The 16,304-nt window shown below is 41.5% G+C and overlaps 1 protein-coding gene across 1 annotated transcript; it reads right to left on the minus strand.

Annotated features, from left to right (window-relative positions):
* Window positions 1-6,472: 6,472 nt before the first annotated feature.
* Window positions 6,473-9,167, minus strand: LOC116353285 (uncharacterized protein KIAA0754). Its single transcript, XM_031787562.1, has 3 exons — window positions 9,102-9,167; window positions 8,824-8,935; window positions 6,473-7,934 (listed from the first exon to the last, which is right to left on the minus strand). The coding sequence occupies exons 2-3, from the start codon at window positions 8,884-8,886 to the stop codon at window positions 6,972-6,974; spliced, it is 1,026 nt and encodes a 341-aa protein (XP_031643422.1). The 5' UTR covers window positions 8,887-8,935; window positions 9,102-9,167; the 3' UTR covers window positions 6,473-6,971.
* Window positions 9,168-16,304: the final 7,137 nt, after the last annotated feature.

A 16,304-nucleotide genomic window follows, 5' to 3' on the forward strand; every position in this document is an offset into this window, starting at 1 on the left:
GGGGGCAGTGTTGCAATCTACTGCAAAGATAGCCTGCAGAGTTCTGTCCTACTATCCAGGTCTGTACCCAAACAATTTGAACTTCTACTTTTAAAAATCCACCTCTCTAAAAACAAGTCTCTCACCGTTGCTGCCTGCTATAGACCACCCTCTGCCCCCAGCTGTGCTCTGGACACCATATGTGAACTGATTGCTCGTGCTGCTAGGCGACCTAAACTGGAACATGCTTAACACCCCAGCCATCCTACAATCTAGATATCATCCTAACCAACTTGCCCTCTAAATACACCTCTGCTGTCTTCAACCAAGATCTCAGCGATCACTGCCTCATTGCCTGCATCCGTAATGGGTCAGCAGTCAAATGACCTCCACTCATCACTGTAAAACGCTCCCTGAAACACTTCAGCGAGCAGGCCTTTCTAAACGACCTGTAGAGGATGCCTGGATATTTTTTTGAAATGCCTTCCTAACCATCTTAAATAAACATGCCCCATTCAAGAAATTTAGAACCAGGAACAGATATAGCCCTTGGTTCTCCCCAGACCTGACTGCCCTTAACCAACACAAAAACATCCTATGGCGTTCTGCATTAGCATCGAACAGCCCCCGTGATATACAGCTGTTCAGGGAAGCTAGAAACCATTATACACAGGCAGTTAGAAAAGCCAAGACTAGCTTTTTCAAGCAGAAATTTGCTTCCTGCAACACTAACTCAAAAAAGTTCTGGGACACTGTAAAGTCCATGGAGAATAAGAACACCTCCTCCCAGCTGCCCACTGCACTGAAGATAGGAAACTGATAAATCCACCATAATTGAGAATTTCAATAAGCATTTTTCTACGGCTGGCCATGCTTTCCACCTGGCTACTCCTACCCCGGTCAACAGCACTGCACCCCCCACAGCAACTCGCCCAAGCCTTCCCCATTTCTCCTTCTCCCAAATCCGTTCAGCTGATGTTCTGAAAGAGCTGCAAAATCTGGACCCCGACAAATCAGCCGGGCTAGACAATCTGGACCCTTTCTTTCTAAAATTATCTGCCGAAATTGTTGCCACCCCTATTACTAGCCTGTTCAACCTCTCTTTCGTGTCGTCTGAGATTCCCAAAGATTGGAAAGCAGCTGCGGTCATCCCCCTCTTCAAAGGGGGGGACACTCTTGACCCAAACTGCTACAGACCTATATCTATCCTACCATGCCTTTCTAAGGTCTTCGAAAGCCAAGTCAACAAACAGATTACCGACCATTTCGATTCTCACCATACCTTGTCTGCTATGTAATCTGGTTTCAGAGCTGGTCATGGGTGCACCTCAGCCACGCTCAAGGTCCTAAACGATATCTTAACCGCCATCGATAAGAAACATTACTGTGCAGCCGTATTCATTGATCTGGCCAAGGCTTTCGACTCTGTCAATCACCACATCCTCATCGGCAGACTCGACAGCCTTGGTTTCTCAAATGATTGCCTCGCCTGGTTGACCAACTACTTCTCTGATAGAGTTCAGCGTGTCAAATCGGAGGGCCTGCTGTCCGGACCTCTGGCAGTCTCTATGGGGGTGCCACAGGGTTCAATTCTTGGACCGACTCTCTTCTCGTTATACATCAATGAGGTCGCTCTTGCTGCTGGTGAGTCTCTGATCCACCTCTACGCAGACGACACCATTCTGTATACTTCTGGCCCTTCTTTGGACACTGTGTTAACAACCCTCCATGCAAGCTTCAATGCCATACAACTCTCTTTCCGTGGCCTCCAACTGCTCTTAAATACAAGTAAAACTAAATGCATGCTCTTCAACCGATCGCTACCTGCACCTGCCCGCCTGTCCAACATCACTACTCTGGACGGCTCTGACTTAGAATACGTGGACAACTACAAATACTTAGGTGTCTGGTTAGACTGTAAACTCTCCTTCCATACCCATATCAAACATCTCCAATCCAAAGTTAAATCTAGAATTGGCTTCCTATTTCGCAACAAAGCATCCTTCACTCATGCTACCAAACATACCCTTGTTAAACTGACCATCCTACCTATCTTCGACTTTGGCGATGTCATTTACAAAATAGCCTCCAATACCCTACTCAACAAATTGGATGCAGTCTATCACAGTGCAATCCGTTTTGTCACCAAAGCCCCATATACTACCCACCATTGCGACCTGTACGCTCTCGTTGGCTGCCCCTCGCTTCATACTCGTCGCCAAACCCACTGGCTCCATGTCATCTACAAGACCCTGCTAGGTAAAGTCCCCCCTTATCTCAGCTCGCTGGTCACCATAGCATCTCCCACCTGTAGCACACGCTCCAGCAGGTGTATCTCTCTAGTCTCCCCCAAAACGAATTCTTTCTTTGGCCGCCTCTCCTTCCAGTTCTCTGCTGCCAATGACTGGAACGAACTACAAAAATCTCTGAAACTGGAAACACTTATCTCCCTCACTAGCTTTAAGCACCAACTGTCAGAGCAGCTCACAGATTACTGCACCTGTACATAGCCAACCTATAATTTAGCCCAAACAACTACCTCTTTCCCTACTGTATTTAATTTATTTATTTATTTTGCTCCTTTGCACCCCATTATTTTTATTTCTGCTTTGCACATTCTTCCATTGCAAATCTACCATTCCAGTGTTTTACTTGCTATATTGTATTTACTTTGCCACCATGGCCTTTTTTTTGCCTTTACCTCCCTTATCTCACCTCATTTGCTCACATCATATATAGACTTGTTTATACTGTATTATTGACTGTATGTTTGTTTTACTCCATGTGTAACTCTGTGTCGTTGTATGTGTCGAACTGCTTTGCTTTATCTTGGCCAGGTCGCAATTGTAAATGAGAACTTGTTCTCAACTTGCCTACCTGGTTAAATAAAGGTGAAATAAATATATAAATAAAAAAGAACAAATTCTTATTTTCAATGACGGTCTAGGAACAGTGGGTTAACTGCCTGTTCAGGGGCAGAACGACAGATTTGTACCTTGTCAGCTCGGGGATTTGAACTTGCGCTAGTCCAATGCTCTAACCACTAGGCTACCCTGCCGCCCCATGAATATTTGTGTTGGAACTTGACATCAGTTGGAAAGGCAGCACATGTATCTGTTTATATTTCCCTTCCAATGAGCTTATCATATAAACTACAACGCGAAAAGTACGGTTTATGATCCTGTGAAGAGCATGCCGATCCCACCACCAGGGTTGTGGGTTCGATTCCCGGGGCAACCCATACGTAAAATGTATGTGCAAATGACTAAGTCGCTCTGGATGAAAGCATCTGCTAAATGGCATATATTATGATTACATTGTTTAAACAACAGGCCTACAATGTGAAAGTCTATTGCTTTTTCAAATGAATATTTGTGTTGGAACTTGACATCAGTTGGAAAGGCAGCACATGTATCTGTTTATGTTTCCCTTCCAATGAGCTTATTATATAAATATATAAATATAAATTACACAAATGTGAGTCAGTTTGCAATGCCTGGATGTGTATGTTGAAACAGCATGTTCCAGTATGTTTGTGAGCAGTGAATGTGAGTATGTCGGTGCTGTGAATGTGTGTTTCTCACCATGCAGATGATGGGCTCCAGCAGCTTGTCGCTAGGCACATCCATCCAGGTCAATTCTATGGCACCCGGGTCACCTGGCGAGCACGGGGTCAGAAGGTCATCCACCATCAATTGACTGGCTAATCTTCTTCCTTGGCTTAACCCAACGAGAGGTCACAATTGTTTCCCTAAAAGCTGTCTGGGTTAAATGTATTTTATTGTTCAGAATGTGAATAGCTTAATCAATTGATGGTGACAGAATTAGATTATTTCCAAATGAAACAACAATATCCCCATATGCATCAGAGTCACGTCTTTCCCAGTTATTCCTATTTTACAGCTTGTTTCTAGCATTAAGTATCGCGACCAAACCGCTGTTATAGATAACTGTATATAATCACATCTGTTTAATTTTCTTCAAAATCTTAAACTAACAGTGTATTTTTGTCCTTTTCTTTAAGAAAAGGTAGGCCTATGGCATACCCTCTCATACGAACTAACTTCAAGTCTTAACAGACACAGAGGTGGGCTATTTAAAGAGTGATGGCGGGTGGAGGAATTGACTAACATACCTATGGATATAGCAGCCTATAGCCTAATTTCATCTGTCAAACAGGTAGGCCTACCTCTTATTTCTTAAATAGGAAGATATAGGCTCCAACACATATCCCTAATTAAAATGACGATGTTTAAAATGAATAATGTTTACTCCAATTTGCATACTTTCAGCACCATGAGCTGTCAATTTCCGATTGTTTGTGCCGTGGCTGCTGCTTCAAGTTTCAGCACCACAATGTAAGTTACTCGAATCTGACTTCTTGTGAGGTCAATAACTCTGATAAACCTTTTTTGATATCCTCAGAGGACCATTATTAGCATGTTTTAACCACTCCTTCATTATTACTGAAACACGATTCAAAGTGATAAATATAAAGATCCAGTCCCCCCAAAAATTGGAGGCCCCTTACACTTCAGTGTTGTGATACAAAAATGCTAGCAAAATGTATAGCGCATAGAATTAAAAATGTATTGTCGGACATTATTAATTCTAATCAGACAGGCTTTTTACATTGACAATATATTGGAGATAATTTTTGAGGCCCATGTTGACAAGATGTTGGGGAAACACTGGAGGTGAATATTGACCAACTGAGCATCTCCGTGTACATCTCAATAAACACAATAGGGTGTTTTGTTACATTTCAGTCTTCTGTGAAATATTTCAAGTGTCATATTGGGGTGCAAACTCAACAATGAATACATTTAAACTATATCTGACATGTTACTGTTGTCTTCTTTTTTAAGCCACTGACCATCTGTGTGAGGTGTAAACAGGATGTACATAAATGGGCATAAGCACGTGACACAGAGAGTAAAAATATTGACATTTAGAAATTCAAAATGCATATAAATATATTTAGATCTGTCTATGGAATACATTTTTTAAAATGTTTTTTTTTTTTAATATGTGTATAAAATATATTTGTCTGTACAGTAAGTAAATGTAGGAAATCCAAAATGCATTTCTAAAATAAAATATATGTGTATAATATATACTTGTCTAACGTAAAGCAATGCAGAAGCAATAAGCATTGTAAACGATGATAGAACACATCAAATTACATGAGGACACAAAGGAGAGATTTAATTAAAAAATCATCTTTTAACACTGAAAAAAATCTATGTTTGGCAAATCCACTCTGGTTAATTGGCCTGTTGGACAAAACAAAACATAGTTAACATTCTTGCTACCTCAGCCATTTGCTATGTTCAAGTAAAATCTCAGTTAATGATGAATGGATACAATTTGGAAGGATTTTCCAGAGTCATACCTCAGTAAAGTAGAGTGTCAGGTGGCACAACCATTGGTGCCATGAGGTCAAAGTGTGAAGAAGGGAGCAAGCCAGAGAGCTGTCTAGTAAGCAGTCCAGGCCCATGGCTTGGAAGCTTTGAGTTGGTCCCATCATTGAAATGCATTGTAGGGTATCTGCTGCCCCATAGGCCTGCTAGTAGTGGGAAAGGTGTTAGCAGGAGATCACCAGGGACATCTATGATTGGCTGACACAGTTTTGGTTAAACCACATGTATTCTAAAGCAATATTCACCTGCTTTCGTAGAGTAGGGATTCACTCCTTTGGGGACATTTCCAGTGTTCCCCTGATATCCATATGTCCCCATCGGTGGAGGTGGTGGTACACACTTGTCCTGTGAAACACATCAACAATTTTTCCAAATTGTTAGTAATATTATCACAGTTGAAATATAATGGTTGTTCACTGTTTTTAATTTAATTGAATTTAAGTGTGTACCTCAGCCTTGGGCTCAGTTTTGTTAACCCATCTGTGCAGAGTTGGATCCCAGACAATCTGAGGAAGAAGATATTAGCAATGTGAAGCAAGCCACCATTTTTTTGAAACAAAATCCACTCAATTGTCTCTACATAGAATATAGTGTTAAGAACCAGTTCCTAACAGATCTGTCTTTGTCCTCAGGTAGATGAACCTCCTTCTTATTAGCTCTTCCACTCCCAAAGACCCAGCTGAGCCAGCCTCCACTGTTATTGTGAACAGCAGGGGTCTCGGGCTCAGGCACCGGCCGGGTGCCAGTCTGGAACTGAGGGTTGGCATCGGAGTGTTCCGGCTTGGTGATGGACATCATAGCAGGATGCTCAACATATTTAAGTCAGACATCTGTAATAAGTGGGAGAAGTCAGGCCACCCTGCTCATGTCACCATACAGAACAATTACTAGCTGACAGATAGGAACATCTCGCTCTGATACTCTGTTACAACCCAATCTTAACCTACATGCAGTCACAGGGATTACTGGGAGGTTACTCCAGGACTCTGCGATCGCATTGTTTTGGTTGCAAAATCAACAATCTTTGCATATTATGTGAGGGCTTACAAATTTGACCAATCGGCAAACTATTTCTGCATAAAATAGTCACATCATCACAATATTATCATCGCATAGAACTGAACCATTACCAGAGTACAAAAAGAGGGCTCGCAATTTCAACCAATCACTGCACATTTACTGCATAATATGGTTTAATCAAGACACACGTCAACACAGTCTTTTCCCTTGTCAGCTCATTTTTGCAACAAATTGGACAAAACAATTGCAGATTGCTATGCAAAATGTCATAATTGTCGCTGCAAAATCTAGCATATTTATCTGCAAATATTTAAAAAATCCATGCGAAATCCTGGGGAGATTTACGGGAGTATGAAAATGTATACACTCACTACTGTAAGTTGCTCTGGATAAGAGCTTCTGCTAAATGACTAAAATGTAAAAGTAAAATGTAGCTAAACCTGTTTTATGTAGAAAATGCATGAAAGTATTACAGATATACACTCACATGAGCCGTACATTTAACCTATCACAACTTATTCCCACGCTATCACAATGGTCGTTTCTTTACTAATTAGGTAAAGTTAAGTGACCTCTTCTCTTGGAATAGAAATCCACAGGTGGAATACACGCTCCACCATCCCATTTCCACAGTGGTGCAACAATGGGGATAATGGGAGGTGGTTGTGGATGATTGTTTTCATTCTTCACAGGGACACTGGCTGTGAGGAGGATCTCCTCCCTCTCTGCAGGGACACCAGCCTTTGGGACGATCCACTCCCTGTGCGCAGGGACGCTGGCCTTTGGGAAGATTCCCTTTCTCTGCGCAGTGACACTGGTCATCAGGAGGATCAACTCCCTTTGTGCAGGGGTGAGTTGTGATGCTCTGAGGATCTTATAATTCTGCGCAGTGTTAGAAGCTGCTGGAAGAATCCCCTCCCTCTTTGTAGGGGTGAGGCCTGATGCTCGGAGGATCTCCTCCCTCTGCGCAGTGATGCTAGCTGCTCGGAGAATTCCCTCCCTCGGTGCAGGGACACTGGCTGTTTGGAGGATCCCCTTCCTCTGTGCAGGGATGAGGCCTGATGCTCGGAGGATCTCCTCCCTCTCAGCAGGGACACTAGCCCTTGGGACAGTCTCCTCCCTGTGCACAGGGACGCTGGCCATTGGGACGATTTCCTCCCTCTGCGCAGTGACACTGGCTGTTTGGAGGATCCCCTCCCTCCGTGAAGGGATGAGGCCTGATGATCGTAGTATCTCCTCCCTCTGTGCATGGATGCTGGCGGCTGAGAGAATCCCAACCCTCTGTGAAGGGACACTGGCTGTTTGTAGGATACCCTTCCTCTGTGACGGGATGAGGCCTGATGATCGGAGGATCTCCTCCCTCTGTGCATTGATGATGGCGGCTGAGAGAATCCCCTCCCTCTGTGAAGGGACACTGGCTGTTTGGAGGATACCCTTCCTCTGTGACGGGATGAGGCCTGATGCTCGGAAGATCTCCTCCCTCTGCACAGCAACTTCGGCTGGTGTGATGATCTGAAGGTATAATATAGAGCATATTGTCATTCCCTAAAAAATCATCTCAATAGGAAGGTGTTCTTAATGTTTTGGTCACTCAGGGTAGAATAATCCCTAGCATATACTTTCATTTGTATGTGTACTGATACTGCAAATACACAAATTATATTAATGTTATCTACAATATATTATAATACCATAAGCCTCCCTGCTGCAGGGGCATTTCCTACTACAATTTTAAACAGATTTTCTTCACTTTAGCAATATTTTGTATCTTTGTTAATTTTCACATTTATTGTGTTTGGAATGGCACTGTTACTACAGCATTTGATGTAAGTATGTAGGACAATTACCCATAATGCTCACTGACTGAACATTCAAAATGACCATGGCAATTATTGAAGCATTCTCATGCCATCAGAAACTTGGAACCTCAGAGTTAAAATGAATGTAAGTTATTAGCGTAGAGCTTCCTACTGGTTGATTCTGATACTTCACAAGTGGGAAACTTGAAATCATCATTCCATAACGAGTTAGCGAGTCAGAAATGTCAGAATTTCCTAGTTCCAACTTGAAGGGCCTTCTATGATGTAGGACAGATCAGTAACCAAATTATTTTACTGTGCCCAGTGGCCACACAGATTTTTATGGTCACACAAGTTGCCACCGGTGGATTCAAAATGAGTAGCCTAACAATTATTCATGTGGCTCCAGTTACATTTACAACCAAGATAACCATATTTGCAGTCCTCAAATATTGAATTGCATTGAATTTAATTAATCAGATCCAATGATTTACGGTGGGGTGGGGTAAAGCTAGTCATCATTATTATAATCACCATCTCAATCATTATCACCATACCATCATAGACTTATTCTTCTGTATCTGAGACTCAACTGACACTACCTTAGATATGGCAGTCTGCAACTCAATACACTGCCCCTGCATGGTGTTCAGCATCCCCTGCATGTGGTTAATCGACTGCTTAACATCGTTCAGCAGGATCTGAATCTCAAGCCTGCAGGAAATCAGGTGGTTCAACATACTGAGATGACGAGAGGCTTCAGACCATGCCCATTGGACCATCTTTAGGATTCTTTCCCACTTAACACCAATCTTATTAGGAATGTAACTTTGTGCAGAAGATGTTACTATAGTGTTATTTAGAAGGAAAAAAAGTGTACTTTGTCAGGCGCCAAAAGGATGATGGGATGTCTCCCTGCTCCAGTGAGCTCTGCTGGCAGGTCTTGCTCACTGTTGGGAGGAACGGGAGCCAAATTAGAGGAAAAATATCTATGGTTGTTCAGCAATGAAACATTCATGGCATAATGGGATTTGTCCTTCCCCGTGAAAAGAATAACAGCAGCTGGGGTTTACTTTCTCACTTTTAGATAATGTAATACAATCTTTAAACCCATCAGAAGTGTAGTGCTTACCTCCATGAATATATTCACCCCTGTTATTTTGGGCTGCATTGTCCCAATGTTGACCACTAGTTCCAACTTGTGATGAGTTCTAGATGAAATGATCAAGTCAACATTTTGTTAGACATTTCAGAGATAGCATTAACAATTGTACATGAGACAGTGCTTCCAGATATTGAGGTATCTTCCTTCTGAGGTATGTAAAAAAAATCTGGTGTGTGAGTACTCACATGAAAGGTATCCATGATTCTTGATTAAGCCAATCATGTATGTGATTACCATCCTATGGGTCAGGAGCAGGAATTATTGCTACACAGCTTTCAGGCAACTTTATGTCTTGGGCCTAGATGAATAATTGAAATACAAGTATTGTGAATTTGTGATGCATAATTGCATTGTAATATTCCATCAAAGTTGTTTGTTTTGACAGTCAAAACAACTAACTAACTCTTACGATAAATCACTTGACGTGAGTAACTTGAATTGCCGGAAATAGCTATTATATATTCTGACCTAGACACTGACTTGTGCAATGCCTAATGCATAATCTATGCATGTTATTGCATCATCATAGTATATAGCAAAGGGTCTCAGAGTCCAAAAACAGCATTGGCCATTGGACTGCTCAGTCAAAACAACAAACTTTTACGATTAATCACTTGACTGGAGTAACTTGAGTTCGGAACTAAAACATTAAAAGTAGGCTATAGCTTGACTCATATCCTTACCTTGGACAAGCGTATCTAAAAGGCCTATCCAGTCGTGCGTGAAGATACCTTTAGGCTGATAAAAGGTCGGTACGGTTTGAGACAAACTCGGTATTGTGAACCTGTCACTGATATAAAAGCACGTTTTCATTTATAATTTACACTGTAGAATGACCTGCAGGCCAATCAGAATCGAGTTTTAAACAATACTGTGGGTTCCATGGAACGTCACAAACATATTCGGCCACTTGCGTCACAGATTGCATTCACTGAACATGGGTTTAATAGCTATATTGGCTATATGTACATTATATGCACATCTTATTGTATTGAGATTACATTTACTGCCCCACTGAAACTATTTAGCCTAATCCTATGAGGATCATATGTCAAATGTCAGAATCATGGCACATGAAAACATAATGAAATTGACTGCAGATTATAAAATTCACTGTGACACAATAAACCCACTGGGCATCAATGTTGTTTCCATGTAATTTCAATGAAATTACGTTGAACCAACGTGGAATAAAAATTGAATTGATGTATGTGCCCATTGGGAAGTGATCCATTCGAAATTATTGAATACATACAGTATTATAAAGAAAGACGTAAAAAATTGCATCGGAAAAACCTTTGAAAAAGTCTCATTTTACATAGGTAAAATGTATGTACGCATTACTGTAAATCGGTTTGGATGAAAACGTCTGCTTTCAAATCTGACTCTCACACATATTTACAATCTCGCGATGTTTATTTCTGGCGCTTTCACGTTTGCGGGATACTGTTTAGTAAATGATGCGTTGGAGAGCCGATCCCACCACCAGGGTTGTGGGTTCGATTCCCGTGGCAACCCATAGGTAAAATGTATGCGCAAATGACTAAGTCGCTTTGGATGAAAGCATCTGCTAAATGGCATATATTATGATTATTTTGTTTTAACAACAGACCTACAATGTGAAAGTCTATTGCTTTTTCAAACTTGTATTTTTATTTTTTACCTTTATTTAACTAGGCAAGTCAGTTAAGAACAAATTCTTATTTTCAATGACGGCCTAGGAACAGTGGGTTAACTGCCTGTTCAGGGGCAGAACGACAGATTTGTACCTTGTCAGCTCGGGGATTTGAATTTGCGCTAGTCCAATGCTCTAACCACTAGGCTCCCCTGCCGCCCCATGAATATTTGTGTTGGAACTTGACATCAGTTGGAACGGCAGCACATGTATCTGTTTATGTTTCCCTTCCAATGAGCTTATCATATAAACTACAACGCGAAAAGTACGGTTTACTTCACTTTTAATCATGTCAGCACAGGTAACAGCCGTTTACAGTCTTTCTTTAGTTTTTCATTCTTACTCTTCCCAATTCACTTAATCTACATTTCCTTATTTCCCATGGGCTTCACCAGAGTACCCCCTAGTGGCTGGAACTGTATTAAGCCCCTTACATTTAATTGCTACCTGATTCGAAAGTAGTAGACAGAAATGTGGGCATACTATAATACAAGTTAAAATAAAATAATGACAACAACATCTTGTTCTTTTTGAATTCAGGTTTTATTAATTCAGGGTAGCTTGGTGATTCTGGCTAAGTGTAACAGCATTGATGTCCCCTCTGGTACCAGAACTGAATTGAGTATTACTAAACCAATATACCCTCAACTATACAGACACACAGCAATGTAGTGCTGCTGACCTGGGTTCAGGACCCACTAGGGGAGTCACCCTACATTCTAAGGGGCGGCAGGTAGCCTCAAGATTAGATCATTGGGCCACTTACCGAAAGGTTGCTGGCTCGAATACCAGGTCAATTCTATGGCAGCCGGGTCACCTGGCGAGCACGGGGTCAGAAGGTGATCGACCATCAATTGACTGGTGGCACAGGATGGCCCTTGCACCTAGAGTACCATCACAAACAACAAAATATCTTAAAATCTCCTAAATTGTAGAGAAAGAGATACACCTTTAGTGTGCTGTACAAGAGTGGACTTCAATAGAGTTACCATACAGTATTAGTAGAAACGTTTAAAATAAATCACAAATGACTGAAATTACAGTATAGACAGAGAGATAGTCCTATGTGTTCATCTTATTATATTTCTACAATGCCAAAACAGTGTGTATTATTTGCAACGAAACTGAACCTGTTTGCAAATAATTAACTCTGAGACGTCAATAGGGATCTGAGCATGGTACTTTCAAGTTAGGCCTACCTTTCCACCCCAGACCGAGTAGGCCTACTGATGCAGAAAAATGTAAGCTTCAACTGCTGGCTAATCTTCTTCCTTGGCTTAACCCAACGAGAGGTCACAAGTGTTTCCCTAAAAGCTGTCTGGGTTTAAATGTATTTTATTGTACAGAATGTGAATAGCTTAATCAATTGATGGTGACAGAATTAGATTATTTCCAAATGAAACAACAATATCCCCATATGCATCAGAGTCACGTCTTTCCCAGTTATTCCTATTTTACATCTTGTAGTATCGCGGACCAAAGTGTTGTTATAGATAACTGTATATAATCACATCTGTTTAATTTTCTTCAAAATCTTAAACTAACAGTGTATTTTTTGTCCTTTTCTTTAAGAAAAGGTAGGCCTATGGCATACCCTCTCATACGAACTAACTTCAAGTCTTAACAGACACTGAGGTGGGCTATTTAAAGAGTGATGGCGGGTGGAGGAATTGACTAACATACCTATGGATATAGCAGCCTATAGCCTAATTTCATCTGTCAAACAGGTAGGCCTACCTCTTATTTCTTAAATAGGAAGATATGGGCTCCAACACATATCCCTAATTAAAATGACGACGTTTAAAATGAATAATGTTTACTCCAATTTGCATACTTTCAGCACCATGAGCTGTCCATTTCCGATTGATTGTGCCGTGGCTGCTGCTTCAAGTTTCAGCACCACAATGTAAGTTACTCCTTGTGAGGTTGATAACTCTGATAAACCTTTTTTGATATCCTCAGAGGACCGTTATTAGCATGTTTTAACCACTCCTTCATTATTACTGAAACACGATTCAAAGTGGTAAATATAAAGATCCAGTCCCCCCAAAAATTGGAGGCCCCTTACACTTCAGTGTTGTGATACAAAAATGCTAGCAAAATGTATAGCGCATAGAATTAAAAATGTATTGTCGGACATTATTAATTCTAATCAGACAGGCTTTTTACATTGACAATATATTGGAGATAATTTTTGAGGCCCATGTTGACAAGATGTTGGGGAATCACTGGAGGGGAATATTGACCAACTGAGCATCTCCGTGTACATCTCAATAAACACAATAGGTGTTTTCTGCCCCTCCCAAAAGATAGAATTTGTAGATAATTGGCCCTCTTTCTGGGACTCACCCACAAACAGGACCAAGCCTGACCTGCTGAGGAGTGACGGACTCCATCCTAGCTGGAGGGGTGCTCTCATCTTATCTACCAACATAGACAGGGCTCTAACTCCTCTAGCTCCACAATGAAATAGGGTGCAGGCCAGGCAGCAGGCTGTTAGCCAGCCTGCCAGCATAGTGGAGTCTGCCACTAGCACAGTCAGTGTAGTCAGCTCAGCTATCACCATTGAGACCGTGTCTGTGCCTTGACCTAGGTTGGGCAAAACTAAACATGGCGGTGTTCGCCTTAGCAATCTCACTAGGATAAAGACCACCTCCATTCCTGTCATTATTGAAAGAGATCATGATACCTCACATCTCAAAATAGGGCTACTTAATGTTAGATCCCTTACTTCAAAGGCAATTATAGTCAAGGAACTAATCACTGACCATAATCTTGATGTGATTGGCCTGACTGAAACATGGCTTAAGCCTGATGAATTTACTGTGTTAAATGAGGCCTCACCTCCTGGCTACACTAGTGAACATATCCCACGTGCATCCCGCAAAGGCAGAGGTGTTGCTAACATCTACGATAGCAAATTTTAATTTACAAAAAAAAAAATGACGTTTTCGTCTTTTGAGCTTCTAGTCATGAAATCTATGCAGCCTATTCAATCACTTTTTATAGCTACTGTTTACAGGCCTCCTGGGCCATATACAGTGTTCCTCACCGAGTTCCCTGAATTCCTATCGGACCTTGTAGTCATAGCAGATAATATTCTAATCTTTGGTGACTTTAATATTCACATGGAAAAGTCCACAGACCCAGTCCAAAAGGCTTCCGGAGCCATCATCGACTCAGTGGGTTTTGTCCAACATGTCTCTGGACCCACTCACTGTCACAGTCATACGCTGGACCTAGTTTTGTCCCATGGAATAAGTGTTGTGGATCTTAATGTTTTTCCTCATAATCCTGGACTATCGGACCACTATTTTATTACGTTTGCAATTGCAACAAATAATCTGCTCAGACCCCAACCAAGGAATATCAAAAGTCGTGCTATAAATTCACAGACAACACAAAGATTCCTTGATGTCCTTCCAGATTCCCTCTGTCTACCCAAGGACGCCAGAGGACAAAAATCAGTTAACCACCTAACTGAGGAACTCAATTTAACCTTGCGCAATACCCTAGATGCAGTTGCACCCCTAAAAACTAAAAACATTTCTCATAAGAAGCTAGCTCCCTGGTACACAGAAAATACCCGAGCTCTGAAGCAAGCTTCCAGAAAATTGGAACGGAAATGGCGCCACACCAAACTGGAAGTCTTCCGACTAGCTTGGAAAGACAGTACCGTGCAGTACCGTAGAGCCCTTACTGCTGCTCGATCATCCTATTTTTCTAACTTAATTGAGGAAAATAAGAACAATCCGAAACTGGACCCTATTCCAACTAAACTACTGAAAGAGCTGCTTCCTGTGCTTGGCCCTCCTATGTTGAACATAATAAATGGCTCTCTATCCACCGGATGTGTACCAAACTCACTAAAAGTGGCAGTAATAAAGCCTCTCTTGAAAAAGCCAAACCTTGACCCAGAAAATATAAAAAACTATCGGCCTATATCGAATCTTCCATTCCTCTCAACATTTTTAGAAAAGGCTGTTGCGCAGCAACTTACTGCCTTCCTGAAGACAAACAATGTATACGAAATGCTTCAGTCTGGTTTTAGACCCCATCATAGCACTGAGACGGCACTTGTGAAGGTGGTAAATGACATTTTAATGGCATCGGACCGAGGCTCTGCATCTGTCCTCGTGCTCCTAGACCTTAGTGCTGCTTTTGATACCATCGATCACCACATTCTTTTGGAGAGATTGGAAACCCAAATTGGTCTACACGGACAAGTTCTAGCCTGGTATAGATCTTATCTGTCGGAAAGATATCAGTTTGTCTCTGTGAATGGTTTGTCCTCTGACAAATCAACTGTAAATTTCGGTGTTCCTCAAGGTTCCGTTTTGGGACCACTATTGTTTTCACTATATATTTTACCCCTTGGGGATGTTATTCGAAAACATAATGTTAACTTTCACTGCTATGCGGATGACACACAGCTGTACATTTCAATGAAACATGGTGAAGCCCCAAAATTGCCCTTGCTAGAAGCATGTGTTTCAGACATAAGGAAGTGGATGGCTGCAAACTTTCTACTTTTAAACTCGGACAAAACAGAGATGCTTGTTCTAGGTCCCAAGAAACAAAGAGATCTTCTGTTGAATCTGACAATTAACCTTAATGGTTGTACAGTCGTCTCATATAAAACTGTGAAGGACCTCGGTGTTACTCTGTACCCTGATCTCTCTTTTGAAGAACATATCAAGACCATTTCAAGGACAGCTTTTTTCCATCTACGTAACATTGCAAAAATCAGAAACTTTCTGTCCAAAAATGATGCAGAAATTTTAATCCATGCTTTTGTCACTTCTAGGTTAGACTACTGCAATGCTCTACTTTTCGGCTACCCGGATAAAGCACTAAATAAACTTCAGTTGGTGCTAAATACGGCTGCTAGAATCCTGACTAGAACCAAAAAATTAGATCATATTACTCCAGTGCTAGCCTCTCTACACTGGCTTCCTGTCAAAGCAAGGGCTGATTTCAAGGTTTTACTGCTAACCTACAAAGCATTACATGGGCTTGCTCCTACCTATCTCTCTGATTTGGTCCTGCCGTACATACCTACACGTACGCTACGGTCACAAGACGCAGGCCTCCTAATTGTCCCTAGAATTTCTAAGCAAACAGCTGGAGGCAGGGCTTTCTCCTATAGAGCTCCATTTTTATGGAACGGTCTGCCTACCCATGTCAGAGACGCAAACTCGGTCTCAACCTTTAAGTCTTTACTGAAGACTCATCTCTTCAGT

This window comes from Oncorhynchus kisutch, linkage group LG14 (genome assembly GCF_002021735.2).
Source record: "Oncorhynchus kisutch isolate 150728-3 linkage group LG14, Okis_V2, whole genome shotgun sequence".
Lineage (NCBI taxonomy): Eukaryota > Metazoa > Chordata > Actinopteri > Salmoniformes > Salmonidae > Oncorhynchus > Oncorhynchus kisutch.